At 60.9% G+C, this 26,969-nt stretch overlaps 1 protein-coding gene across 9 annotated transcripts in view; it reads left to right on the forward strand.

Moving 5' to 3' along the window:
- Nucleotides 1-4,715: 4,715 nt before the first annotated feature.
- The window catches only part of BRD3 (bromodomain containing 3), a 33,992-nt gene continuing 11,738 nt past the window's right edge, over nucleotides 4,716-26,969 (forward strand). Inside the window, exons 1-7 of one of the 9 annotated variants that reach the window (XM_037007756.2) lie at nucleotides 4,716-4,893; nucleotides 17,297-17,621; nucleotides 18,426-18,563; nucleotides 19,448-19,607; nucleotides 20,465-20,679; nucleotides 22,401-22,772; nucleotides 25,696-25,824. In XM_037007756.2, coding sequence (XP_036863651.2) covers nucleotides 17,409-17,621; nucleotides 18,426-18,563; nucleotides 19,448-19,607; nucleotides 20,465-20,679; nucleotides 22,401-22,772; nucleotides 25,696-25,824 — 1,227 coding nt within the window. In that variant the 5' untranslated portion in view covers nucleotides 4,716-4,893; nucleotides 17,297-17,408. Of the gene's footprint in view, nucleotides 4,894-13,767; nucleotides 17,158-17,296; nucleotides 17,622-18,425; nucleotides 18,564-19,447; nucleotides 19,608-20,464; nucleotides 20,680-22,400; nucleotides 22,773-25,695; nucleotides 25,825-26,969 lie in introns of those variants that run through there. The other 8 variants (XM_037007758.2, XM_073221973.1, XM_037007759.2 and 5 more) reach the window with 8 other exon arrangements.

A 26,969-nucleotide genomic window follows, 5' to 3' on the forward strand; every position in this document is an offset into this window, starting at 1 on the left:
AAAGTATCATTGATATGCAATCTTATGTTGGTTTCAAATATACAACACAGTGGTTCAGCAGTTACCCATATTATTAAATCCTCACTCCCCTTAGTGCAGTCAGTATCAACATAGTAAGATGTTACAGAATCATTAACTGTATTCTCCATGCTGTCCTGCCTTCCCTGTGATCAACCTATATTGTGATAGTGAATTATTGTGCCCCTTAATCCCCTTCCCTTTCCCCCTTGGTAACTACTAGTCCCTCTCCGTGGCTATGGGTCTAGCTGTTTTGTTTTGCTCAGCCAATTAGTTTCCAGATATATTTGTCTTTGATGTTTTTATAACTCCTCTATGATACATTTAGGTGTGGATTAACTCTTGTTTGTCCTTCTTGTGAATTGTGCTTCCTGAATCCAAAGATTCATTTTTTTCCATCTATTTTGTTAAGGTTTCATCTGTTTATCTGTTCAAATATTTCTTCTACCCCTTAAAAATTTTTTTTCTCTCTCTGGCATTCCTATTAAGAAGGATGACATAACACCTCTTCCCTGTTTCTTAACTGAATTTTCCAATGTTTATGTTTTCCATCAGCTTTGTCTAAGCTGCTATTTATCTTTCCTCTGAGTTCTAAATTTCCATGTAGCCTATATTTGTGATTTTTAAAAGTTACAGGATTTTTTTTCAAAATTTCCAGATTTTTTGTTAAGTCTTTTTTTGTCTTTTGTTTTTTATGTCTTCAATCATTTGAAATAAATTTATTTTATAGTGTCAGGGTTCCTTCTCAGAAGCAGGGGATACAGTGAGGGGACACAGATAGGGTCATGATGTCACAGGATCTCAGTGCGGAAAGCTTTCCTGTGGATGGCAAAGGGCTGGTGCCATCATCTTTTAATCCATCAAAGCCCCAGCAATGCCAGGAACACCTAAATTTTGAGGGGTCCCAGGAGAGCTAGAGACTAGAGCCCTTCCCAGGTCAGCCCTCTCCCCACTCTATCACAATGGTCGCTTCTTCAAACAAAACTTAATTCTCATTACGTACTAATATCTGTTTGCCATGGGAAGAAAACACATGATGGAGAAGAAAAATAAACTAAAACCACTCACAATCCTAGTTTCCTTATTTAGGTGTCATGACCACACCTGCCCAGTTCCCTGCTCCCTTCCTTGATTTTTCTCCATAGTACTGAGCATTGTCAGGCAAACTGCACGTTTCACTTATTTACGAAGCCCGTGTGTCTCCAGGAGCATGTCGGCTCCACAGCAGCTGTGCTGTGTCGTTCCCTGTTGCATGTGCAGTGCCGGGCACTGTGCCCTCCATCTGTACCTCTGGAACGAGATGAGTGGATGCACAGATCATCCTATGAATGAGTACTTCTTCACGAAGCAGGTATTTATCATCCCCGTGTTACAGATGGGCAGACCGACACTCCAGGGGCCGCCACTGCCTTCCCCCTCCTGCTGTCTGTCTGTCTATAGCCACATTTCTGCTGCACAGCACAGCCCACTCTCTCTGTTCCCAAGCCAGCAGGTCATACCCATCGCCTGCCTTTCCACTCTGGGCTGGTAAGGATACTACTATTACTTTCGTGCAAGTGATCTTCCCCTTTGGTGCCAAGAAAACGGGGAAGGGAGGAGTCTCATCTCCAAACTCCATCTCCCTACCAGGGCTCCCCATGCTTTTCTATGCGAACCAGTTAATGTACTCATACCTGGGCATTTGCTTCCTCATATACGTGCCTCATCTCCCCTCCCAGAGGGCAGGCTACTGGGATGTATTTTGCAGCTGAAATGGGAACCCCCCGCTCTGGGCTCACACCATGGCTCAGGGTAGGAGTTTGACCTCACTGGGTCTCCAGGTCACCTGTAAAGTAGGCATACCATTCCCTGCCTCGCAGGATTCAGTGACTTTCTCTAGGTAAAGTCCTTGACACAGCGTGTGGCACACAGAAAGTGGCCAACACATGATTGTATGATTAGGATCCTCTGCTGACCGTGCTCTCTGTAACCCGGACTTCGCTTTGCATGGTGGAGACAGGAACTCTATTTTATGTTTTAGTTTTGAAAGCTGATGAGTCTGCTAGGGAAGGACTTGTGATAACTAAACTTTGAGGGGACTTGTGTCCAAACTATAATGCAATAGTGTCACTGCTCTGTGCCTCCAGGGTCAGAGTGGGTGAGGACTGCATGAGGGAGGGGGACGCAGCTGGGCCCTGGGCTCCAGCCTGGCCTGAGCATGGGTTTAAGGCCAAGTGCAAGCCTTAAGTTCTCCCACAGTGCCTCAGGTGGGGGTGAGCAGGGCAAGCTGCCTTACTGGTGGAGGACTGGCTGTGCTGAGGTTTGCAGACGGAGGTGGGGTGGTGGGTAGGGGGTGGAGGGGGACGAAGTGCAGAAAGGATAGTTTTCATTCACCCATGGGGTGCCACACCCACAGCAGGCCCTGGGGGTGTAGAGCTCTGTCCTCTTGCAGCCGCCACGCTGGAGGGGAAAGAGCTCCCAGACAGGCACGCTAAGTAAGAGATAAAGGCAGAAGCGAGCCATGGCCAGGAAGGGCACAGGCCTGGCCTTTGCACACACCCCTTTTCCCTCCTGCAGCCTGAGGACTGGGTCCTATTTTTGTTCCTCCTGTGACAGGAGGAAACCCTGGTTGGAGAGATTACATGACTCCACTGCAGGCACCCAGCAGTTCCTGGAGGCCCAGCCTCTGTGCTGCTGAAATTCCCAGAGCCTGGGAAGGGACGCCCTGGTTGGCTGGGGTGGGGTCAGTGAGGGCCCCCAAGTCCCTTCCCAAGGCAGCCCTGCTTCTCAAGAGGCCCCAGGAAGGTGTCCTGCACTAGGCCTGAGGGGTAGTGTGAGCCCAGGGCCCAAGATGCCCACATGCAAGATCCTGTCACATTCCTCTTACAGATTCTGCTTCCCAGAGACTTGCCGTGTCCCAAGGTCACTGCAGCAAGTCACCTGGGCTAGGAGTGGGCGAGCAGGACAGGTGGGCACAGGGAAGGAAGAGACAGGGGCCCCAGGGAGAGCCCTGGTTCTTGCCATACCCCTGGTGTTGCGGGGTTGCTCCTTGGGTCAGTGAGTCAGTGAGAGGGCCCTGGGCATTCACCAGCAGCCTTGAAGCCTGGCTGGTCAGGGGCAGCCTCCACGTGCACTCCATCCAGACCTGCAAAGTCAAGACAGGTGGGGAACCAGGTAGAGAGGCCCTTTGTCTTGGCTGTAGGAGGAGTGAAGCGGGGTCTTTTTAAGTACTGAGGGACCATCCCGCTGGCCAGAGTGCCAGGGTGTCCAAGAGGAAGAGAGCCAGATGGCAGGAGGCAGACACAGCCTTGGGAGTGACTGAAACAGCAGTCTTGTTGACAGGGTCACCGGCTTCGGGAGGGAGGTGTCCAGGCCCTAACCTTCCACACTTCCTTACCTGATTTCCTCCCACTTTGGAAATGAAAAAGGCAAAGGTCTTTCCCAGCAACAGCCTTGTTCTGGAACCTTCCCAAGTGGTGGTCGTGGGGGCTGGTTAAGAAGTCCTAGGCTCCCAGCAAAGGGACAGAGGTGGGGGTGGGGGAAGGTTGGCCTCTCCTGGAAACTGTATCTCAGGACGCCCGGCTTTGGTGCCTCAGCCCTCCTTCATATTGGCCCTGTGACCCAGGGCGAACCACTCATGAACTAAAGCCTGTTTTCCCACCTGCAAGCCTGGGACAGAACACCTGTCCTGGGTGGGCACGGGGCTGGAGGGGCTCCCAAGGGGGCCAGTACTCACTTCAGTATTATAAAAGGGGCAGTAGAGCTCCTGCCTGACCTGAAATAACCCCAGTGACCAGGGGGCTTAGGACGTGTCCTTTCCATACAAGGGAACTTGACCTTGCAGTTGGCAGTTTCCGGGAGCACCAAAGAAAACTTGTTTTCGACGTTTTTATTGGGGTCTAATATACGCAACGTGCGCCCACCTTGAGTCGCAGATGGACAAAAATATACTTAAGTATACACTTGAGTTATTGCCACGCAAAACACGATGCGAAACGTGTCCACGAGCTGAGCCTTTCAAAGACAGAAAAGGGCCAGGGGTCCTTGCTTTTAGCTTTGTGCTCCACTCCTGGAATCTCAGGCGAGAGACCTTTCATCTCATTCCCGACGGGCTCTGGGGGCCTAGCGTCCTCTCCCACCGTCGCGAACTCAGACGCCCTGCGCGGCGCGCCGTGGGGACCCAGGGGCAGCTGGGGTAGGAGAAGCGGAGGTGGACGGGGGCGCGGCCGAGCGCGGCTCCTCCCCGAGCAAGGCGGCCCGTGCGCGCGCCGACGCCTCGCCCCGCCCGTGCGCGCCCCCGCCAGGCTAATTAGGCGCGCGGTTTGTTTACAAACACGGGCGTCCGGCAGGTGCGCGCCGCCTCGAACAGGAGCGGCCGGAGTTCGCGGGCAGGCCCGTCGGGCTTCGGGGTGCCCGGGTGCGAGTGTTGGCGAGCCCTGGCCGCGCTCCCGCCTTCTCCACGCCTCCGGGAGACCCCAGGAAATTCGCCCGGAGGCGCACGTCCCTTGCAAGCGAGGGAGGGAGGGAGCCAGGGCCGCGCGGGCTGGCCGGGGGCGGTCGCAAGGGTCTCCGCGTCGCCGCCGAGCCCCGCCCCGCGCGCCCCCCGGGCCGGGCCCGCTCCCGGCCGGGTCGGCGGGGCGGGCGGCGGGCGGGGGCGCGCGGGGCGGGGCGCGGCGCCGGCGGGGCCGGGACATGTAGTCCGCGCGCGCCTCGGCCTCCCCTGGGCGGCCCGGGCGCGGGCCCGGACGCGGACTACTACTCCCGCCAGGCGCCGCGCCGCAGCGCATGAGCCCTGCTCGGCTCCGGCGCGTCTATTATGCTGCCGGGGCCGGCGAGCCAAAGGAGAGCCGGCCGCGCGGGCCGGGAGGGGACGCCCGCCGGAGCCGCCGAGGCCAAGTACGCCTTTTTCTTGCTTCCTTGCGCGCGCGGGGCGGCGCGGGCGGCGGCGGGACGGGCAGGCCGAGGAGCGCGACCCCGCGCGCAGCGCGCAGGCCGCCGGCGCGTCCGGGAGCCGGGCGCCGGCGCCTTTGTGCGCGGCCACGATGCAACAAAGCGCGGCGGCCGCCCGGGATCGCGGCGGCGGCGGCGGCGCGGTCTCCCTCCTCTGCGCCCTTCGCCACCTCCCTCCCGGCCGCCTGCGTCCTGGGCTTGGGGGCGTCGCCGCGGTCGGGGCGCGCTGCCCGAACTTGGCACGACCCGCGCGCCCCGCGCCAGCGCGGCCTCCCGCGCGCCCTCCCTCGCGGAAGGGATTTTTTTTCCCCCATTCCTCTGCCCGCCATCTTTCGAAGGGGGACTAGGGAGGACGCGGAGGGGAAGGTGCGCGGCGGCGCCACTTTCCCGGCTCCCGCCGCCACGGGGGCTCGCGAGGGGCGGGGGACGAGGCCAGGCCGGGCCCCGGCCCGGACGGCTTGGCGCGGGGCAGCTCCCCCGAGTTAGGGGCCCGGAGCTGACTTCGAGCCCCTTTGAGGTCCTGGGTCGTTGCGGCCAGGCTAGGAGGTGACCCAGTTCCCTTTTTGAAATCAGCCTGAAAAGCGCTTAATCCGGGCGAGGTCGAGTTGGGGCGGGAGCGGCGAGGGTGCTGCCCCTCTTCGCCCTGGGGTGGGCACTGGCGAGGCAGCATGGCCCACGCCCATCGGGGAGGCGTGCCCCCCCCGACCGCGAACCCGCGCAAGGCCCTAGTGGGCTCCCGGTGAATAAAGCTGGGCGTCGGGGAGTCCTCTCTCTCGCTTTCTCTCCACCGGTTCTTCCCACGGGGTCAGGGCCGGGGTGGAGGCCTTGGGCGGCCACCTTTACTTCGGGTTTGGAAAGATAAAATGGGGACAGAGTGGACCCGCTAGGGACACACCAGGGGCGGGTTCCGTGGCCCACCTGTGAGTCCCCTCCGTGGGGCCCCGTCTCTTACTGTCACTCTTCACTTTGGAGGCTGTCTGTCCACAGGTGCTTAAGTGGAGTCCGTCCCCCGTGTGTTAACTTGGTTATTGACTGCAGCGTTAATAGGGGCGTGTGTGTGTGTAATTGTGCATCAGTGGGCAAACCAGCTGGCCCGGGGACGGGAGGAAAGTAAGGGTGGAAGGCCCTCCCTCTCCTCTTTGTGACCCCCTCACCTCGGAAGAAGATAGTTCTGCCTGCCTTACTGTTTTTGGGCTTTCTCCCTTTCTCTTTCCTATAAAATTGGGGTTCTCTTCCTGGGTCCGTGGAGGGTCTCTCTGGGGAAGATCCTGAAATCTATGCAAAGTTGCCGTGGCCTGGCTTTTTTCGGGGGAGCAGTTTTGGCTTTCAAGGAGACCAAGAAAAGGACTGAATCCCTGCAAGAGCCAGTCCTCAGGAGTTAGGGACCTCCTTCCCCCTCCCTTGGGATCCTCTGGCATCCCTGAATGTGGCCTCTCATTTGCAAATAAAGCTCTGTTTGTCCTTTTCTGTCTTGAGGCCTTGATGTGTGCTGGTGGTTACAGATCAGGAAAGATAGGGCACACAGCGTTTTGAACAGGAGGCCACGGCTGGAGGCAAGGGACACGTCTCTCCGACCTTTCTGGTAACCTGGGGGCTTGGGGGAGGCATGCCTCAGCCCTGCCCTGGACGTCTGGATGAGCAGCTTCTCAGGGGCTTAGATCCAGGGCCAGTCCCACCAGGGAACATGGGAACATCCCGGGAGGAGGGACTTAAAACGCTTGCTTGGGGTGGACGGTCAGCACCGTTGACTTGTTTTGTTTTTAGAAAGTAGAGTGATTGATTTCCTCCGACAGCTCACACATGCTTCGGAAGTGAGCTTTGAATAAAGGATTTGTAAACACTGCTCCCGTCTTTGACTCATGAGCAGTCCTGGGCAGAAAGTGAAAGTTGTAGGGGGGGGTGTTAAAAAAGTGAACCTCCCAGCCTGGTGCCGCAGCCAGCAGCTCCTTCTTGCACCCTCTTCCCTTAGGTTGGCTGGAACCAGCCACTGGAGCCCTGCGGCCGGCAGGTGGTGGGGTGTGCGGCCACTTCCTGGTTCTCTGTGGCTGAGAGACTGCTGCCCGTAGCCCCGGAGTGGAGTGGTTGGTACAACACAGGACGCTACCTGATGCCTGGCCTCGATGCCTGCCTGACTTTCTGTGCATCACCTGGGGGGCCCTGCTCTCCCTGACTCTCTGGGGACTGGATCGGGTCACCCAGACCTAGAGCCCCCGCACCCTGAGCAGCACAGCTGGGAACTTGCCTGAGGCTCAACAGCCGGTCTGATTTGGGGGCAGTTTAGGTGACTGGCTCGGTAGTGTGGGTGGGCAGGCAGACTGGGCCTCCCTCCTGTCTCTGCAACTGACTGGAGCTATGGCCGCCGGAATCTGGAGGCAGGCCTGTATCTGGTGGGGTGCTCCTTGCTTCAGAAGGAATCTTGAGGGAATTATTGCAGAGAGCAGGGCCCTGCCTGCTGCATACTAGCTTTCTGGGAACTTGGGGATCCGTATGACTCGGGTCTGCTTGAGAGCCCTCCCTCCCACCTGAGGCTCTGTCCCATTTCCTCAGATCTGCAGGTGTCAGAGCAGCGTCCGGCCACCTGGCCTGTTTGGGTTGGGGATTGGTCACTGCCCAGGTGGTGACCAGTGTGTCTGACATTGTTGGCATCCATGTGTCTGTGGACCCTTTTGGCCCCCAGAGCCCTGCTCTGGGTACCTGTGTTTCTGCCATCTGAGAAGTCTGGGGGTCTCCTAAAGGCCGGGTGTCTTGTGTCAGGATCACTCACAAGTTGGCAGTTGAGAGCCTGGCCCCCCTCTATGCGCATTTGTAGTGGATCCTGGGGGCCTGTGTGATCCTCTGCTTTGGCGCTTCCCCTTCAGCACTGGGGATGGGCTCGCCGTTTCTGCCACCTTCTGACTATCCCGTGAGAGCACTCGGTCTGCCTCCGTTTTCAGGGCCTTCATGACCTGACGTTAGGGCGAGCCGAAAGGTGCATTTTGGAGGAAGACCCCCTCTGTCCTTGCCGCAGGCTCTGGAGGGATTGGGAGTCTTCTAGGAGAACGTCACCCAAATGTGCTGTGATGTTTCAGGTGTCCCCCTACTCAGGTTTTTCTATGTGTGTTTGGGAGTTGGGCTTGGGAACCGGTGGGTCAGCATTTCCCAGAGCACCGTCAGGGGATGCTGGTGGGGCTGGTGTGGGGGTGCCCCTGTCAGACCCTGAACTGTGAGGAGCTGGGCCTCGGGAGGCCCCTCTGACGTCCCTGCTGCCTGGGAGCCACGGGTGTGGCCCCCCACATGCAGGCAGTCCAGGCAGGCTGCCTGGGTGCGACCGTGCTGAAAGGGGGCCTCCCCACGGGCTGGGTGCTCCAGCTCTGGCTTGGCTGTGTCTCCGAGGGAAACGAGGAGCAGAGCGACAGAGAGGTGGGGTGAGCCTGCAGGAGGGGCTGCCGACCTGGCTGTCTGCTGTCTGCCTGCACTTGGCCCGGTGCTCATGGTGCCCGGGGCCAGGCCTGGCTGTTAAGGGCCGGGCTCTGTGGCTATGGACTCACAGGTAAGCTCAGATCCCCTGCTCTGTTGTCTTAACTGCCTCCAGGCTGTCTTGGCTGGGCTGTTTGTGAATCTGGGGTGAGGAGATGTAGATGACCTTGTGGGACCCATGACTCCCTTGAGGGCAGCCCCTCCCCCTGCGAGGGCTGGTTAGAGGGGCAGAGGGGACGTGCTTGGTCAACATGCAGGCATGCCACTGTAGTAAACACCCATCACTGCAGATAGCATTCCCAGTGACGGTAAGATGGGGTGCCCAGCCTCTGGGCGGCATTGCTCCCCCCGGGGGGAAGCCAACCCCCATGGTGGGTGTGGGGCCGGGCACCTGAGTAAGCTCCCTGCGCTGGGAGCGCATCCTGTTCCCTCTGCAGGGCTTGCAGGTCCCAGATAGCCTTCTCTGTGGGCAGGAGGGACTCTGCATCTACTCTTCTGGAAAGGGGCGTGCATTTGGGGGGCAATATTTGGGGGCACATAGAGCCTAACAAGGACTCATTTATCAAGGGCTGCACCACCCTCGGCCCCACTCTGGGCCTGCATTGGGTGGAGAGAGGACTGCGCAGGGCCGGCCGGCTGCCCCTTGGACATCAGGAGGGTGCTTAGTGCACCCTCTCATCCACCACCGTGTATCTGCACTCTTTCCAACCTCTGACTGCTGCATCGCCCCCATTTCCCAGCTAAGTGGCCTCATAGTAGCTCTTCTTCTGAGGGCCACTGCAGAGATCCGAGGAGGCCTGGCAGGAGACAGACCTCATGGGGACAGGCATCTCTTTCCTCTGGTTGGAGTGAAATGGCCGGTGTGGTTTTTCCTCCTGAGTTGCTTGCTGGCACACTTGCATTGGGCAATAAGTTTGGATGGATGGGTATAGGTGCGGGATGGGCTTGGGTACGCATCTGGACCTCCCTGCTGACCCGGTGGGTGGTGGGCAGATGCTTTGGGTCCTGGGCTTTACCATGAGGAGGTGGCGAAGGCCCTGCCCTCACCCTCTGCGATCCCCAAGAGCAAGGCCATGCTGGGCGAGAGTGTAGGCTGGGCAGGAGGTGAGTCGGGTTCGGGGCTTTGGTGTGGCAGTAACCTGTGCGGGTCCCTCTGTGTACCTGTAGGGCGTGGCCTCATGGTGCCCGGTGTGGTGGTTTGTGAAGCAGGGCACATTGAAGATACGGTTTGGTCTGGTCGAGCTGCCCAGGAGGAGAGGGGCCCTGGAGTGCCCGTCTTCTCTCCTGCAGTTAAGTAAGCAGCACCCGGTGGCACGAGCCCAAGCAGCTGTGTTTGGGAAGTGCAGGGGTCTGTGGAGGCTGAGCTGTGTGATGCGGTGGTGCCCGGGCAGCTCCTACCCCAAGTGCACCTGACCCACGGAGGCTGGGCCTCCCCTTTGCTCCCCGAGACTGAGTGTGGACATGGTCGCACCGTCCCCACTCACCTTGTCCCCCGAAGATGCTCCCCATCGTGCTGGGGGTCTCTGGCCCCCTTCCATCCCTGGGAGGTGTTCATTCGGTGCAGTGGGTGGCTTGGCCTCAGAGAGGTACCCTGTAGGGGTGCTCACAAGGGTCTGAGGCTCCCTGAGAAATGACACCGGGTTCCAGCCTGTGAGGTGTCTGGGCCAGAAGTCAGCTTCTTGGAGAGCGTGTGTGTGTGTTCCTGTGTCCCCTAAGCCCCCTCGGGGGCTTTACCCCCCTGAGAGCCCCGCTGGTGTAGTGTCTCTGTGTTCTTTCTGTTGTTTTTTCTTGGGATCAAAAGGCAGGTGGGGACAGAGCCTTGCAGAGGTGAGGGGGTGCGGCTGGCCTGGCTCACCCCAGGGCAAGTCATAAGCACAGCTCAGCAGGGCCCGAGGCAGCCCTGTAGCAAGTGTCCCAGGTCCATGTTGAGGCTGACTTTCTGGCAAGAAAGGAACCTTCAGAGGCCGGCCTCCCCGCGGGCTGCTGCCTGGGGGAGGTGTGAGGCATTAGGAGAATGGATTGAAAAAGTGGGAGCAGCTCAGGTCCCAAAGGCACGGGGCTGCAGAGCCGAGAGGACTGTGGGTGGTGGGGAGAGGGCCCGGGGCTCACATCTGTCTGCAGCCGGCCTGCACCCCGCCGCCCTTGCTGCCATAGAGCGGGCTCATGTGCCCCCAGGAGAGCACAGCCACGGTGGAGCTGCCCCCTCTGTCCTGGCCTAAGGTGTGCGTGGTGGGCCCTGCCTGCCTACCCGCACCCACGGGGGCCCCTCCCCAGCCCCACAGAAGGCAGTTGGCTCCGTCTGTCACTGAAGCCAGCCCTGCCTTCTCGGATCCTGTTTCCTGATGCCTGGAGGGCCAGCGCCAGTATGGCCCCTGGTCAGCGTGTGTGCTGTGGAGGCCGCCTGGGGGCAGAGCAGCTGGGGCTGCCCTAGGACTGTCTCTGGGGCGGGGAGCCTGGCCCCTTCCGTACATTCGGCTCCCAGTCTGGGATTGGTGGGGGGTGTCAGGAGGTGGGAGTGGGCCGCCATCGGTGTGGGGTGGACGGCTGCGTTGAAGGCTCCGCGCTGCATCTCTCTTACTGAGCCTCTGCCCCCATCTGCAGAATGGAGCTCACATGACCCCTACTGATGCCATGCCGGGAGGGGGGTACAAGGGGACCAGGGCCAGAGTGTAATAGTGGGGGACCTCCAGGGGTACAGGGAGAATGAGCCCACCCCCACCACCTCAAGGCTGAGTTTTTGAAGGCCATTCCTGTTGCTGGTGGGGACATGTATCTGAGCAGGACAAGGGTCGGGGGCTGAAGCAAATGGGTCCTGTCCCCTCCCCTCTCCTCCCCAAGGCCCTCCAGCCGAGACCTGACTTTCTTACAACCTTTAGACCATCCCCCTCGAGGGCAGTGCCCCCACCCCCTGCCTGGACACGCTCTGGCTTCTCTCCCTTCAGGCCCTTGGTCGCCCTCCCCCTGGACCTTCTCCCACCGCCTCATCGGTCCAGGCCTCTGCTGAGTGGTGATGGCCTTGTGCCTTCCAGTCCCCCCGCCACAGCCCCTCGACCCTGCCTCAGTCCAGCCCATGCCCACCTTCCTGGCCTCATCCTTCCCCAGCCGGAGGCACAGCACTGGTATCCCATGAGTGTGTCTGCCCCTCTCCCAGAGGCCGAGCATCCCCCCATGCCCCACCACCCCTTGGGTCCTGGCTGCCCAGGAGTGCCCAGCTCTGCGTGCCTGAGTCATGCCTGGGGCTTGGCACTGAGGCATGAGGGCCACTGTGGCTGCTGTTGAATTTCCTGGGTGTTTATAGTGGCCCCTGGACAGAGTCCCCCCCATTTGTCCAGGGTCCCTGACTACTGTCCCTCTGGGCTGCTCAAGCCTGCAGGGGCTGGATTGCTGTGTTTTACTCAGGATTCCAGCTCCCCACGGAGGAAGGGGCAAGTCCCAGAGGCTGGGTCCAGGGGCCTCGGGAAGGGGCAGGGGACAAGGCCCACGGCCTCCGGGCTAACCTGCCCCGTCTTGCAGCCCGCCCTGCCTCTGCATTTGGGAGGTGGGCCAGGGGGCTCACAGGCCCCTCCCACCCCTCCAAGTCCAGCTCAGAGTCCTTCGTGGGGTGTGGGGTGTGTGACCCTGGAGGGTGTGGGTGGCCAGTGTCCCCTCCCCTGCCAGTGCCCCACTTGGGTCCTTCTTGAGGGCCTGGCCAGAACCCCAGCTCCCTGGGTCTCCACGTGGCAGCGGAGGGCTTTTGTGGTGTCTGAGGTTTCCTCCCCGGCGCTTTCAGATCCTCTGTCAGCAGAGGGCCTGCCTCCCACCTGCGTCCGCGTTGGCTGCCCGCCTGCCCTGGGCTGCGGCCGGGGAGTGGGGAGGTCCTCCGAGCCTCAGTTCCCCCTCCAGGGAACCAGGCTCCGTCCATGCCCTGCCATGCCCAGCGCAGCGTGGGAGCTTGGTGAAGGCTTCCCAGCTGTCCCCTCCAGGAGCGGAGCGCCACTTCCCCACTGCTCTGCAGGGCTGCGATGAGGCGGGAGGCTCAGTCCTGTGACCGGGAGGGTAGCCGCACAAGGAGAGTGTCCTTGGTGGCGGATGCAGGGACAGGGCCACACCAGCCCCATGGCACTTTTTCATGTCTTCTGGTCCCCAGCCAGTGAGGCCAGGCTGGCAGGGTGGCGGGACCTCAGTCCCTGGGCGGGACCTGTGCATTTCTCTCCAGCCTGGCCAAGGGGAGGGGTGGAATGTCCTGTGTGGGGAAAATCCTGGCCAGGGGCTGGATGAAAAGGAGGTGCCCCTGTATCCCCACATGGAGCCCAGGCTGGTGGGCTGAGGCAGCACCCGGAGGGGGGCCCGGGCAGCGCTGTGGGGTGGAGCGGAGCCTTCCTGGCTCTGATGGATGCGATGCCCCCTGGTGCATTTGCCGGCCCTCTGCCCACCTCCCTGGCTCCTGGTGGCTCAGCTGGGTGGCCCTTCGGGTTCCTGCCAGGGCCTTGTGGAATTGAGAGGACAGTGAGGGCTGGTCCGGCCCACTGGATGTGGACTTTGGGCCAGGTGGAGTGGTGCATGTTTGGGGAAGATGTGTTTTACGTGTCTGCAGATGCCGGGTCCACCCCAGCTGTGACCTCGTTATGTCACCAGTCTGCAGGGCGCCTGGTGCTGGGCGTACAGACCCGCCAGCTCTGGTCCCTGGCCCTTCGCTATGTTTTCTCCCATGTTACTTGGGACCCAGAGCACCTCCTTTTCATCCAGCTCCCTCCCCCCTGGCCAGGATTTTCCTGATGCCGCCCATCCTGTGGCTGGGAAGCTCTGGTGCTGGCGTCTGCATCCGTGGGGCCGGGTTGGAAGCACTTGTTAAGTGACAGCCATCGGCACAGGGAGGGGAGCCTGGTGTCGCAGACCTGACTGGGGCCAGTGCCCAGGGCCCTCTTCACATCTCCAAGTGGAAGTTAGGGTCAGACCCGGCTCTGGAAGGGCTGCTGGCCAGGCCTGTCCCTGGGGAGCCACCTGGTGTCCTCGCTGCTGGTGGCAGTAGGGCCATCTTGCTCTAACCGCCCAGGTGCTGTTACCCGGCAGTGGCCTGTGATGCGGGAGCCAGGTTGGGGAGGCTTGGGGTCCTGGCCCACATGGTAGGCTCAGGAAGTGCCAAGGACAGGGGAGGCTCATTTGTCCTCTGTGCACTCAAGGGCTGGTGGCCGTGGCCAGCCACCCAGTATCTGTCTTCGTGTCACTTCCATCTGCTCCACTAGGTCTCGTGGGCAGGGGGAGCCAGTAAGCCAGGCAAGGCCTGAGGACGTAGCCCTGGGCACAGCGTGCGGAGCTGGCTGATGGTGTGAGTCTGTCCCGTGAACGCCCGGGACCTCTGGGCACTGGGCGCCCACAAATGTGGGTGATTCCCTGGCGGTTTGATCCACATGTTGCTTTGTGCCTCTGCCTATTACTGGCCGTCAGACCCTTGGAGAGGGTCAGCCATTGGTCTGTTTAAGGTTTAACTTCTTTCTGGGAGCAGCTTTTGCTTCCTGGGCTCGGAACGTTCCCTGAATGTACCGCAGATGAGGGAGGCAGGTAGCCACCCACCCCCGTGTCGCCAGCCCGAGCGGTGGGGGGCTGGGTGCGCCTGTGGCTTCCAGCTCTCGCCTCTGCTTTGTACTGACAGATGGGCTCTGTTGGCATTTCTCGAGCACTCTGGGTGATGTGGGGGCAGCCGACTGGACGCCAGGACCTGGCTGCCCTGTGGAGGGCAAGTCTAGACTTTGAGGTCTTGGTGGCCCTGGGAATTCCCACTCCCGGACCACACTGGACTGCTTGTCCCATCCCCAGGGCAGCATCCCAGGCTTCAGAGGAGGAGAAGCGAAGCTCCGAGACACTTGGCATCGGCTGGGCGTGGCCGTGGGCCCTGACCACATGCAGGACTGTGGTTGGTCGGTTTTGGAACACTTTTTCAAACTAGGAAATCCTTTATCCTTTTCTCTTTATGCAAAAGTAACGTGTTCTAAAAAAAACTACATGGTCAGAAATGCAAGCAGAGGGAGTCCCCGTGCTCCCCGGGGGCTGGTGTGTGCTGCAGCTCACGGTGCGGGTGGTGTCTGCATGTGCCCAGCACACACTTTCCTGTCGTCTTCCTCCTGTTCTTGTCAGCATCCATGGCATCTGGCCTGGAGGAGGGCCAAGGGGGAAGGTCAAGGCCAGGCCCTCGCGGTGGCTCCGCTCGCCCTGGACGTGATATTCTCTGCTTGAGGACAGGACACTGCGTGGATGCGCCCTCAGCCCCTGGCAGCTCAAAGCTGGGGGCGTGGTCCCAGTGGGGAGGGGTCCTGACACCTGGGATGGGAGAGGCTTGAAGGGGCCCCAGCCTCTTAGACTCAGGCTGTCCCTCGCCCCTCTCCAGCTGGTGCCAGGGCTGCAGGGACAGAGGACAAGGGTGAGGGGCTTGTGAGAGATGGGAGGGCAGCTCACCTGTGCCGTGGGGAGGGCTGGGCAGCACTACCCTGACGGGACCTCATGACCCGCAGTCATCCCCATGTATTTGTGGGGGCCTGCCCTTTTCAGTGAAGCTGTTGGGGATGGCATTCATGTTTGCAGAGAAGGGGAGGCCCCGTTGCCATGCACGGTCCCCATGGATTGTGGGGCATCCTCCTGCTGCACATGTGCTAGGCATTTTTTTGCACGTTGTTCCCTCCTAGCCTCTTAGATCTTGCTGGGGCTGGTGGTGTTTCTACCCCTCAGGAGACGTGGATGTCACCGCAGGCTGCCATGGACCCTGTGGCCTGGAGTGACCACAGGCATTCAGTGAGTGTGTGTCGGCCCTGGGCATTCTGCCGAAAGGACATGGTCTGGGATCCCCCCGCAGTGCAGACATGCTTGGGCTGGTGTGGCGTGTGACCAAACCAGGAAGCCACTCAGCCCACCTGGCTCAGGTGCATGGCCCCCACTGCCCTGGGCCAGCTTCTGGGCCATGCTTGGTGTTTACCCCAAGCCCAGGGATGCATCCCGTGTCTGTGGCTAGAGCTGGCTTCCTGCTCAGCAGCAGTTTGGAGCCCGAGCACCTCCCTGCAGTGAGCTGTGCCTGTCAGCCCTCGGGCTTGAGGAGGGTGGCCTGCATTTCCGCCTGGCCATGGGCCCCTCCTGTGGGTCCCTCCTCCCCAGGCAGTTTCAGCTCCTGGCTCCCTGGGCCTTGCAGTAGCCGCACTTGATGCTGGGTACCCACGCCACCCCCACACCCCACTCTCTGGGGGCTTATGGTGTCCTGGCTTCTGGGCACTGGGAGGTGGCAGGAGTGCTGTGTGTCCTTCCCTCCAAGAACTCCCGGGCCCCTTGTGCAGGGAGCGGCTGCAGCGGCTGCAGCAGGGCTGAGCGGCCTTGGTGTGTGTCCAGCAGCAGTCTGAGTGCTTCTTGTGGGTTTGACTCCTCTGACCTCAGAGAACCCCATGGGGACTTGGGAACAGGATTGCACCGCTGGTGAGGGGCAGAGCTGCAGTTGGGACTAGGAGGTGGGCCCCAGTGTCTGCTCTGCAGTCCTGAGCTCCCCGAGAGGTTCGCTCCAGGCTCAGGCGGCTGTCTGGTAGCAAAGGTGCAGCCTCGTCTCCATTAGCGTGAGCTGGCATGGCTGCCCGCCCCATGAGCTGCTGGCTGGGGGCCGTGGCACCCTGCCGACTGGGCCACTGCCCTGAGGAGCAGAGAGGACAGAGAAGGACGGGAGCTGTGGGCGTCCCAGAACAGGCGGGACACCTGGTGGGCACCCCTCGAATGAAGGGCTGGTGAGCGGGGCAGGTTTGCCTGGTGGGTGGGATTCTCTCCTGAACCCTTTCTGCTCAGGATTGGACTGTGGGGAGAGCAGGGTGCTGGTCTCTGCCCAACACCCAGTGTAGGAAAGCCCCTCTACCGTGGTGTGGACACGCCTGCCCCAGCAGATGGCAAGCCCCCAGCGAGATGTTGACCAGCTTGCAGACCCGCTTTGGCGGGTCGTGGAGTAGCGGGTCCAGCGAGCCATATGCGCTGCTCTGTTCTCCCTGAAGGTGTCCAGTCCTGCATGCAGGGGATACTGCTGCCCACCCTGGCCCATCTGGACATTGTGACAGTCCACATGAAATCTAAAGTGTAGCCCAGTGCGCATGTGCGGCCCAGCGTTCAGGCTCTGCTTGCAGCCTCCAGGCCTCTCTGTGCCCTCTGAGGAGATAGGGCTGCTGGCTCCCTCCTGGAGGCAGTGAGCGTGATGGTGGGGGCGGCCTGCTCACCGTTCTGTGGTGCAGCGATCCTCTGCACGCTCAGTCATCTCCCGGGGACGCTTGGCTGCAGAGGCCTCTCCCGGCTGCGCGGAGGTCAGCAGCAGCCCGCTCCTGAGCACGCAGGATCAGAGCTACGCCTCCCGCCCTCCTGATTGGCTGAGGGCCAGGCGTGTCACAGCCTGGCCGCCATCACAAAGCCAGAGCTGGTTCTCAAGGTTACTCTGAAACCCTTATTGTGGCGGCCCAGTGCCAGAGGGCTCAGCTCCACACACTTCCTGGCTGCCTGGCTGGGCTCTGTTGGGTTGATGTAGCTCTCTACATGCGAATCATTCCCTAAAAATTGCCACAGTCAAGAAGAGTGTAGAGTCAGCCCTTGCAGGCAGCAGTCAGTGCACAGTGAGCTGACCGTGGCCCAGTCCTTACCCGCCTACCCCCCGTGCTTGAGCTGTGCCTGGACGGCTGCCTTCCCACCCCTGTGCTCCCACCTGCCCGGGTGGCACGTGCTCACGTTACCTCCGTCCCCAGCTCGAGAGCAGTTGGAGCGGTTCTGTGGCAGGTGAGGGTCAGCCTGACCGTGGCAAGTGGTGTGAGCGAGCCGAGCTGGCCTCGCCATGACCCCCTGGGAGTGCTGGGGGAGCCCATGCGGCTGGGAGAGGCGGGTGACCAGTCCTCTCTGCTGTCCGTCCGCCCTGCAGGAGCTGCCTGGTTGGGCCCGGAAATGGGATGTCACGCTTCTGCAGGGAGCACAGAGGAAACCAGGGCCTCCCTGAGCCGCTGCTGTGACGGCCAGTGAGCGAGCCACGGAGGATGTCCACCACAACCACGGCCGCCCCCGCCGGACTCCCGGCGGCCCCAGGCCCTGCAAACCCGCCCCCACCTGAGGTCTCCAACCCCGCCAAGCCCGGCCGCAAGACCAACCAGCTGCAGTACATGCAGAACGTGGTAGTGAAGACGCTCTGGAAACACCAGTTCGCCTGGCCCTTCTACCAGCCTGTGGACGCCATCAAGCTGAACCTGCCTGTGAGTAGTCCCGCCTCTCGCCGCTACCCCCACCCCACTGGTGCCCCAGTCCCTGGAAGCACTGCCCCTCTCTGGCCCAGGCAAAGGGGGCACCCGTGATGGGGCTGATGCTGGTAAGTCAGGCCCCGCCCTTGCCTCAGGAGGGCCCCACAAGGATGGAGGAGCTGGGCTCCTCAGCATGTGGGAGAACGGAGGGCAGCTGCCCCCAGGTGCAGGGAGCAGGAGGAACTGTGCCTCCAACGCAAGAACGGGGCAGGACCCAAGGCTCAGTAGCCAGATCTGCACCCTTTCCCTGCACCTTCCTGCCCTCTAAGTCGGAAGCTCAGTGCGGGTTGGGGCCTGCTTTCCAGGGGATGCTGACCTGCCCCTCTGGTGGCTCATTGGGATGCAAATAGGGAAGCTTGAGTATTGCAAGGGAAGCCCAGGTCTGGCACCCTGTGGCCTGGGTGCGGCGCCCACCTCAGCCCCCAGTCACCTGCAGGCCCCTGAGGAAGGTCTGAAATCCAGCAGGGGCTTGGCCCCAGCTCCAGAGTGCTGACAGGTGGGGTCTGCCCCACCTCCACAGTTCTGTGTGTCCCTGAGAACCTCCTCACCACACAACCCTTGTCAGAGGGGAGGCGTGGAGCTGGCTGAGCGCTCACCCCACCCACATGCCCACCTGCCCTCGGATGACCAGAAATGGCCTTGGCCCAGCCCCTGTCTGCCTCCCTGGAGAAGACCACTCTGTGTGCAATCACTGTTCTTGAGAACTGCAGAGATACTACGTCGAATCTGTGGTAACATCTTTGAAAATCTCTTCCCTAGGATTATCACAAAATAATAAAAAACCCAATGGACATGGGGACTATTAAGAAGAGACTAGAGAACAATTATTATTGGAGTGCAAGTGAATGTATGCAGGACTTCAACACCATGTTTACAAATTGTTATATTTATAACAAGGTAAGGTGACGCATGTGCACTGGCCCAAAATGCCCCCAGGAGCCGGGGGGCCCCTAGTGTGCCACTCGCTGTCCACTGGCTGTGGGGAGCCCTGGGTGGCAGGGTGCCCCCCCTAGGTCGGCCCTGGTGGGTTGGTGCTTGCTGGGCCTGGGTGTTTGCAGCAGCTGTCTCAGGCATTTAGAGCACCTCACAGCCTCATCCTGGGCTCATCTTATGCCTCGATCCCCATACATGATTCCCACACACTGCATGTCTCAAGAGTTGTTGCCTTCGTGTGCACACATCCCCCCTGGAGGGAGTGAGGATTGAAGCAGCCTTTTCCGAGGGAGCTGATGCATAGCAAATCCTCTAAGACACCCATCCCCTTGCACCTGGAAATTCCACTCTAGAAATGCCGAAGGAGCCCATGCAGGTGGTCGTATGTGACAAATCATAGTACCTGGGTGCACAGCCATCAGAGATTGGCTGAACACACTGTGATCATACATGCTTCCCCACCCTGCACTCCCCCAATGAGTCCTTCCAGGCAAGGGAAAATGTCCATAGGATGGTTTTCAGCAAGAACAAACGAGGAAAGGTCCATGCGATCCTAATGTCATGGCTCCATTGTTAGCGGTGGTGTGGTAAAGCACAGACGGATGGGACCCTGAGCTGGAGGCTCTCTTTTGTCCACGTCACAGGATGAAGGGTGGCTTTATCTTTCATGCATGTCTGAGTTCTTCCAAGAGTTTCCACACTGAATCCCCTTTGCCTCCCTCCTGTGCCCTACCAATCTCTTAACAAACGTTTAAATAAACGTGCCCCCAAGCTACGACTGGCAACGTCCTTTGCAAATGCACAGCTCCTTTCCTAGCATGTGACCGTGGCTCTCCCTGTGTATCCAGCCCACAGACGACATAGTGCTGATGGCCCAAGCCTTAGAGAAAATGTTTCTGCAGAAAGTGGCCCAGATGCCCCAGGAGGAAGCTGAATTGTTACCCCCTGCTCCGAAGGGCAAAGGCCGAAAACCGGCTGCAGGGACCCAGAGTGCAGGTAAAGGGGCAGGTGGGTGCTGTCATTTGGTCCTGACACCCCCAGCATCCTGGGGGCCTGTGGCTCCTCCGAGCTCAGCTTCTCTGCCTGTGAAGTCGGGGCAGAGACACGGAGAGCTCCCGGAGCCAGGCCTCTCAGTAGGGCGGGGCCCGCAGGCCATCTGGACGTGGCCGCTCCTTGGTGCCCTTGGTGACATTGTTACCGGCTGCCGTGAGCCCGCTCAGGAGGGGATCATGGTCTTGCCGTGTCCCCGTGTTCCTCCTCCCGGCTCAGCTCTGAGGCCACCGCTTCTGGAAGCCCAGGCAGGAGCCAGGGCTGTCCCTTTGTCCCCTCTAGGACTTTACCTCTTGAGTGTGCATTGTAGTCTCTGTGGCAGGAGAGGGGCTTTGTCACCTTTGGGGAGCGTGGTGAGGATCAGGACTGGCACTGGGGCTCTGAGGCCCTAGCTGGTCCAGGAGCCCAGAGTGGAGTTGCGTCCGATAGAGGCTGACTGGTGACCCAGCCCTTGAGAGGCCAGGGTGGGTCGCCAGTGCCGCCGACTGTCGTCTTCGCAGGTGGGCCCGAGGTGGTTAAGCAGCGCAGTCTGGGGCCCTCGGCCGGTTCCTGCTGGGCCAAGTTAACCCCAGGAGTCTCAGGTGCAGGCTGGCTCTTACCCACAGGCTGCTCACTCAGACTGTGGTCTCTGGCCGGAGGGGAGAGCCTTCTCTTTGTTGGGTGAGCCCCCGATCAGGGTGGGGGTCTCAGGAGGAGGGACTCCCCTGGCACCTGGTGTGCTCTGGCTGGAGGAGACAGTCCAGGAAGCTTCCAGAAGCATCGCATTTGTTCTGGCTGGTAGAGCTTATGTTCAACTTCCTTTCCTTGTCCTAAAGGTACGCAGCAAGTGGCGGCCGTGTCCTCTGTCTCCCCAGCGACCCCCTTTCAGAACGTCCCCCCCACTGTCTCCCAGACACCTGTCATTGCTGCCACCCCTGTGCCAACCATCACTGCGAACGTCACGCCGGTTCCTGTCCCCCCGGCCGCTGCTCCGGCTCCTCCCATGGCGCCCATCATCCCCGTGGTCCCTCCCACACCGCCTGTCGTCAAGGTGAGCGTCCTGGGTTGTGAGGCTGGCTGGGTTCTGTGTACGGGCCAGGGTGGGGCAGGAGGGGCGCAGCTGCCATTCTTGGGGCACTGTCCCCGTGCCAGCATGTGGTATGTGTGGCTTTGGAGTGGTCTGTCTGTGTGGGAGGCTGCTGCTCCCAACGCCAAGGAGGAGACCGAGGCCCAGGTGGCTGCAGGTCACACAGCTGGAGAGGGTGGGCTGCGCTTGGTCCCCGGCTGCTCTGACCCTGAGCTCCTGCCTTGGTAGTTCATGGGTCACAGTGGGGAAGGGGTGGCAGAGGAGGTGGGTGGTGGGGCCCCCTTCGCCGCTCACACTTGGATGCACGGAGCCCCATTCTCGCCTCGCCCGCCTGACGGTCTGGGCGCAGAGTGCGCGCGCCCCTCGAGAGTGGGGCTGGCGCGTCTCCTGCTCGGAGCAGGCCCCGTGTGGGCACTGATATGTGTCGTCTTCTCCGGTTTGACCCTCACAGCGACCCTCTGGGGCAGACAGTGTTTCCCCCATCTTACACATGAGGAAGCAGGCGCTCGGAGGGGTTTAATGGCCCCCCCAGGTAAATGCCGCGTCCGCTGCTCCCCTCCCTTGGGCCTCACTGCCTGCACTACGGGCAGGGCCCAACTTGGCCACGTCACACAGCCAAGCTGGTTTTGGAGCATGTCCCAGTCGCCATGGCCAGATGGCTCCCCTGAGCCCACTGCGGCACGCGCTTGGCATCCCAAGGGCACCCGCTAAGTGTTTGTGGATAGCCGGGCATGCCCCTGCCAGCCCAGGGACGGTGGCCTGGCTGGGGTAGTGACCGTGGTGGCGCTCTGGGCAGCAGACCACTGAGAGTCCTGCCCGGGCACTTGTGGCCCCCAAGGCTCCTCGGCCTGCTCAAGCTGAGATGCAGGGACTCGACCTGGTCTTGGGGATGCACGGAGCCCCCGCCGTGGAACAAAGCCATGCCCCCCATGGGCCCCACAGCTGGTCGTGGTGCCTGGAGAGGCCTGCAGGCGCAGCTCTCGCTCACTGGGCACCCTCACCGGCTCTGCTGATAGCTCAGCACGTCCTCTCGCGCGCAGCTCCTCTCTGGCTCCCAGTGCCTTCCTGGTAAAGTCCAGACCCACCCACTCACGTAGCCTGGGAGGCCCGGTCCCATACTTTCTGCTACCGCTTGCCTTTCTCGGTTGCCACCACCGGCATGCTCTTCCTGCCTCTCACCCTGCGCGGTGGCGCCTGTCCTCAGAGCGCCAGCTTGAGGCCTTCTTCTGGGACCTCCCTGCTGGCCTTTCAGAGCAGGAGATTCCTCTTGTCTCTGCTGCCCCTGAGCCCGAGTCCTGCTTGGTGACAGCCCCAGTCACAGAGCCACATTGGTTCTGCTGGTCCCTGGAGCCCCGGTGCGGCCCCAGCCTGGGCATAGGTGGTTTGCATGCTGTACCTCACTCTGGTCAGGGGTGACAGGGGAGCCCCCTGTGGCCTCGGAGCCCTGGCAGCGAAGGGACAGGGCCCTTGGGTGGCTCCGGGGACTAGGTTTGGAGTCCAGCCCCTCCACTACCAGCTGTGTGACCTGGGGCTGGCGGCGTGGCGCCTCGGAGCCTCAGCGTGCCCCGTGCACATCGCCGCTCGGCTTGGTGCATGGCAGACGGTGCTGCACAGGCGAGGCTCTGATGATGCTCGAGCTCACCTGTGGTCGTCCCTGGGCCTCATGGGTGGTTTCGCTGTTACAGAAAAAGGGCGTGAAGCGGAAAGCAGACACCACCACGCCAACGACATCCGCCATCACTGCAAGCCGGGGCGAGTCACCCCCGCCGTTGTCAGATCCCAAGCAGGCCAAGGTGGTGGCGCGGCGGGAGAGCGGGGGCCGCCCCATCAAGCCCCCCAAGAAGGACCTGGAGGACGGTGAGGTGCCCCAGCATGCAGGCAAGAAGGGCAAGCTGTCGGAGCACCTGCGGCACTGTGACAGCATCCTCAAGGAGATGCTGTCCAAGAAGCACGCGGCCTACGCCTGGCCCTTCTACAAGCCGGTGGACGCCGAGGCGCTGGAGCTGCACGACTACCACGACATCATCAAGCACCCGATGGACCTGAGCACCGTCAAGGTACCCGCGGGTGGGGCCCGGGGGGCCGCCCGTGCTGCCGTGTCTTGCGGGCTGGCGTGGTGCAGATGTGCTGGTGCGGGGGCCCCTCAGCGCGGCAGTGGCACTGCCCGGCCCCCTGGCCTGCCGCTGGGGAAGGTGTGCTCTGCCTGTTGGTCCCTGAACCTGCAGCTTTGTGGTCGTGTCTTCCGCTTGCACCTAGCTCCGCAGCTTGATTTATATCCTCCCTCCCTGGCTCCCAACCGTGGTGCAACCGCAGGCTCTGTCGCAGCAAGGAGTCCTTTACACGTGACCCACCCCCTGCCAGGACAGAAGTGGGCCTTCTGGGGGTGATGGTGGCAGGGCTGAGACCACTTCCCCGGCTCCCCTGGGCATTTGTGGGGTTTGCTCCAGGTCAGGTTACTTGTGTGCAAACAGAAGACTCATGCTGGGCTGTGGCAGGCGGTGTGCCCGGCTGGAACGGCAGGCCTGGGGCTGGGATCAGCTCCCAAGGGCTCTTCCCTGAGCGTATGCGGGAGGAGGTTCTCAGCCCCTGACCAGCTTGGGCCCTTGGCAAACCTGTCTTCCTTGCAGAGAGCTCTGAGCAGGCTGTGTGGTTGTAGACAGCGGCCCACTTACGGCGGCGGCTGTTCCTTTCCATGGAGGGGGCCTCGAATGGCTGTTCTCAGCCATGCTGCCCCGTTTCCTGATGGCATCATCCTAGGGAAGAATCTCCCACCAAAGCCTGGCCCCGGGCAGTTGTGGATTTCGGAGGCAAAGGCGGACCTTGCACGGGGCAGGGCTGGCTGAGCAGCCAGACTCCCTTTCCCTCTGGGCCTCCTCCACCCCGTGAGGGCTGTGCTCCCGCTTCCTGGGACAGGGAGCTTTGTGAGGCCAGCTGCCTTTCATTGGGCAGTTTTTTTTCTTTTACCTGTGTGAATAAAATACAAATAGAGGGTCGTCATGGCAACTCAGGTAGAGCAGAGGCAGGTGCCGGCTCGGCTATATCCCCATGGCAGCACCCCCCTTCCCAGGGACGGTTCCTGCCCATGGTTTGGGCGCATCTGTCTGTCTGTCTGGATTAGCTCCCAGCTGAGACTGGCCCTTCCTCGACAGGTCCTGCCTGTGCGGCGTGGGGAGCACGGGCTCCCAGGCGCACTGTCTCGGAGGCCCAGCACCACCTCCTGGAAGCCCTCTCCCTCGCTGGGTTTAGTGGGGTCCTGGCTCTGGGCTGACAGCCATCAGCCTGCCCTCAGCCCCAGATAGGGCTCTGCTCCTGGTCTGTCCCCATGCAACACCCCTGTCCCCATCCGAGAGAGACCTGGCCGGGACCTGGGGGGTGGGGGGCAGGGACTGGGCCTCTCAGAATGGGGGAGCTCTCCTGTTGTCTGTGCACACCCGCACTGCACACACCCTCTGCTGGGGAAACTGAGGCTGGAGAGGTGGTGGCCCTGCCGGGAGTGCTTTGCTGGCAGAGACAGTGCTGGGATCCAGGCCTTTGATGGCCCATCAAGCCTTGGCTGAGCCATGAGCTCCCGTCACCCGTCACCCGAGGAGAGGGGGCTCGGCAGGAGTGACGCTGGTCACGCCCTTCATCTCTACCCCTCCCCACCACAGCTCTTGGGAGGTGCGCTTCCCTGCTGCAGACTACAGGGTGGAACAGCGGCCTCCTGCCCAGGGCCGCACAGCCAGGGAGAGGCGGCGGGAAGCACATGAGCACATGCGCGTGTCCTGGCCCCCAACAGGCTGAGCCGTGGTGGGCGTGCAGGGCCAGGGGAGGGGCTGCACTCCCCCCAGGCATTTCTCTCTGCTGCTGAGGGGGCAGTGTCCCGCTGGCCCCACGGTGCCCCACTCCAGCACTGGGCACCATGTCCCGCTGGCCCCACGGTCACCCACTCCAGTATACGGCCCTGAAGGGGTGCTCCCCGCACATGGCCATTACTCGGATGTTCCTGTTCAGAAACACTTCATCATCCAGGAACTTGTGGGGAGTGAGAGCCGCCAACTGTCCCTGGTCACCCTGAGCATGCTTACATTTAGCCTGTTTGTTCCAAGCCTCAGGAAAGTAGCCAGTGGTCAAATTCGGACCGGAGTCTGAAAATCTCAGGGAAGTCGAGAGGGCCTCAGGTGCCTGTTTGTGCTCTCTGGCCGGGCCACCTCTGAGTGGGGAGGCTGTGCTGAGGGCAGGAGCCACACAGCCCTGGAGCTGTCAGAAGCCCTCCAGCTGGCATGGGTGGCGAGATGTATCTGAGGTGCTGCAAGAGGCTGCAGGCCCTGGAATGGGGCCGCATTCAGCCACCGTACGGGGCCCAGGGTTTCATTAGCCTGCGGGAGAAATGCTCCCTGACCAGTGCTCCCTGCTGAACCCATCCGGGCATGGGGGCTCGCCTGCCCCGGTCGTCAGCTGCTTAGCTGCCGCCTGGCGGCATCCCTCGCCAATCACGCCCTACCTCCACGCGCATGTGCCTGTCTTGCCCTCGCCGACTCCACACTGTCCTGCCGGGGCCTGGAATATTCTGGTGCTTCTGGCTAACAGTGCCTGCATTCTCATGGGGAAAAAAAATTAAATGTCTCATTCCATGAACTGAGCGGGCTCCCAAAGTGGGTAGAGAGCGACTTCTCGCCAGATGCTCCTTGCTGGTGCATCAGGGACTTTGGTGAGAGTCACCCGACATGGGGTTGGAGACTTATGAGTAAAGAAGGGGTTGGGTGGTGGCTGCAGGAGTCAGGGCTCTCCTCGAGCAGAGGGCATCTGCCCCTGTGTGGGTCCCAGGCCCTCCTGTCCAAGCCCTGGAGCTCCTTTCCACCCTCTCTCCCTGGCTCCAAAGTACAAGGTCTTGGGAGCGGGGGTAGATGTGCACCTGGTCCCGTGTCTGCGCTGGTGGGTCTGGCTGAGAGCTGGGACACCAGGCGGCGCCCTCATACCCTGTCAACTTGTGTGTCACAGAAGAAGATGGACAGCCGGGAGTACCCAGATGCGCAGGGCTTTGCTGCAGACATCCGGTTGATGTTTTCCAATTGTTACAAATACAACCCCCCAGACCACGAAGTGGTGGCCATGGCCAGGAAGCTCCAGGTAACCGAGGCTCTCGGGGGGGGTCCTCCAGGGCACAGATGGGACCAGCAGCTCAGCATGGGCACCTGGGGAAGACTGGGCATCTCAGAGAACACCCAGCTGTGGGAGGCCCCAGTACAGCCTTGTCCACACAGCATGTTTCTCCTGAGTAGCAGCCACGTTCTGGCCAGGCCCTGGGCACGCTGCCCCGGGATATGGTGGTAAACAGGCGAGCTACTGCCTTCCAGGGTCTGCAGGCTTGGGGTGGGGGCAGGCCAGGGCTGTAGGCAACACACCCTCCAGGGACCAGGATGGAGAGGAAGAGAAGGCACATGTCTTTCTCTGACCGCTTTATGGGTGGAATGTTCCGGCAAGTCTCCATTCCAAGGCTGGGCCTCTTTATCAGCCTTTCGGTGAGGCCGGTGGACGTCGTGTCAGCCTCTTGCTTTTCTGACAGCAAAGGCAGCTGGTATGTGGGCAGACATGTGGGAACAGAGGAGGGCGGTTCAGTCTGGCCCTCGGTGCAGGGACCGTGCATCCGTACGTGCGTCTCACCCAGAGACACTTGCATGTGTCTCTTTGAGGAAGGAGTGACATTGTGAATCAGCGTGTGGTGTTCTGCTAAAGTCTGTCACTGCCTGTGCATTTCTGGGTGGGTCCTTAGCAGCCCACCTCAAGCCCCGTCTGACAGGGCCACTGGGTACTCTGCAGTGACCCCTCTTCGTTGACTTCTGCTTAGGCCCGGAGTCAGTCAGTCCCACCACAGGCACCCTCGGAGCTGGTTCAGTTCCAGACACCACCACAGAGCTGGCGTGGCAGGAAGCCGGTCAAATGAGGGCTGGCTTCCAGTGCCTGTGAAAGTCCCATTCACACCATACTGTAGTCTGTTAAGCTGCAGTAAGAGCATTGTGTCTAATAAAAAGCACATACCTTCATTTAAAAATACTTTATTGCTAAAAAAGTGCTAACCATCAGAGCTTTTCAGTGAGTTGTGGTCACCCACAGATCGCTATAAAAAGCATGACAATGAAGAAACTTGAAATATTGTGAGAATCAGCAAAATGTGACACAGACACGACAACAGCACCAAAAGTGCTGTTGGAAGGCGGATGCCGTAGATCTGTTTGATGCAGCGTTGCCACAAACCTGCGATCTGTAAGAGACGC

This window comes from Manis javanica, chromosome 2 (genome assembly GCF_040802235.1).
Source record: "Manis javanica isolate MJ-LG chromosome 2, MJ_LKY, whole genome shotgun sequence".
NCBI classification, from domain to species: Eukaryota; Metazoa; Chordata; class Mammalia; order Pholidota; family Manidae; genus Manis; species Manis javanica.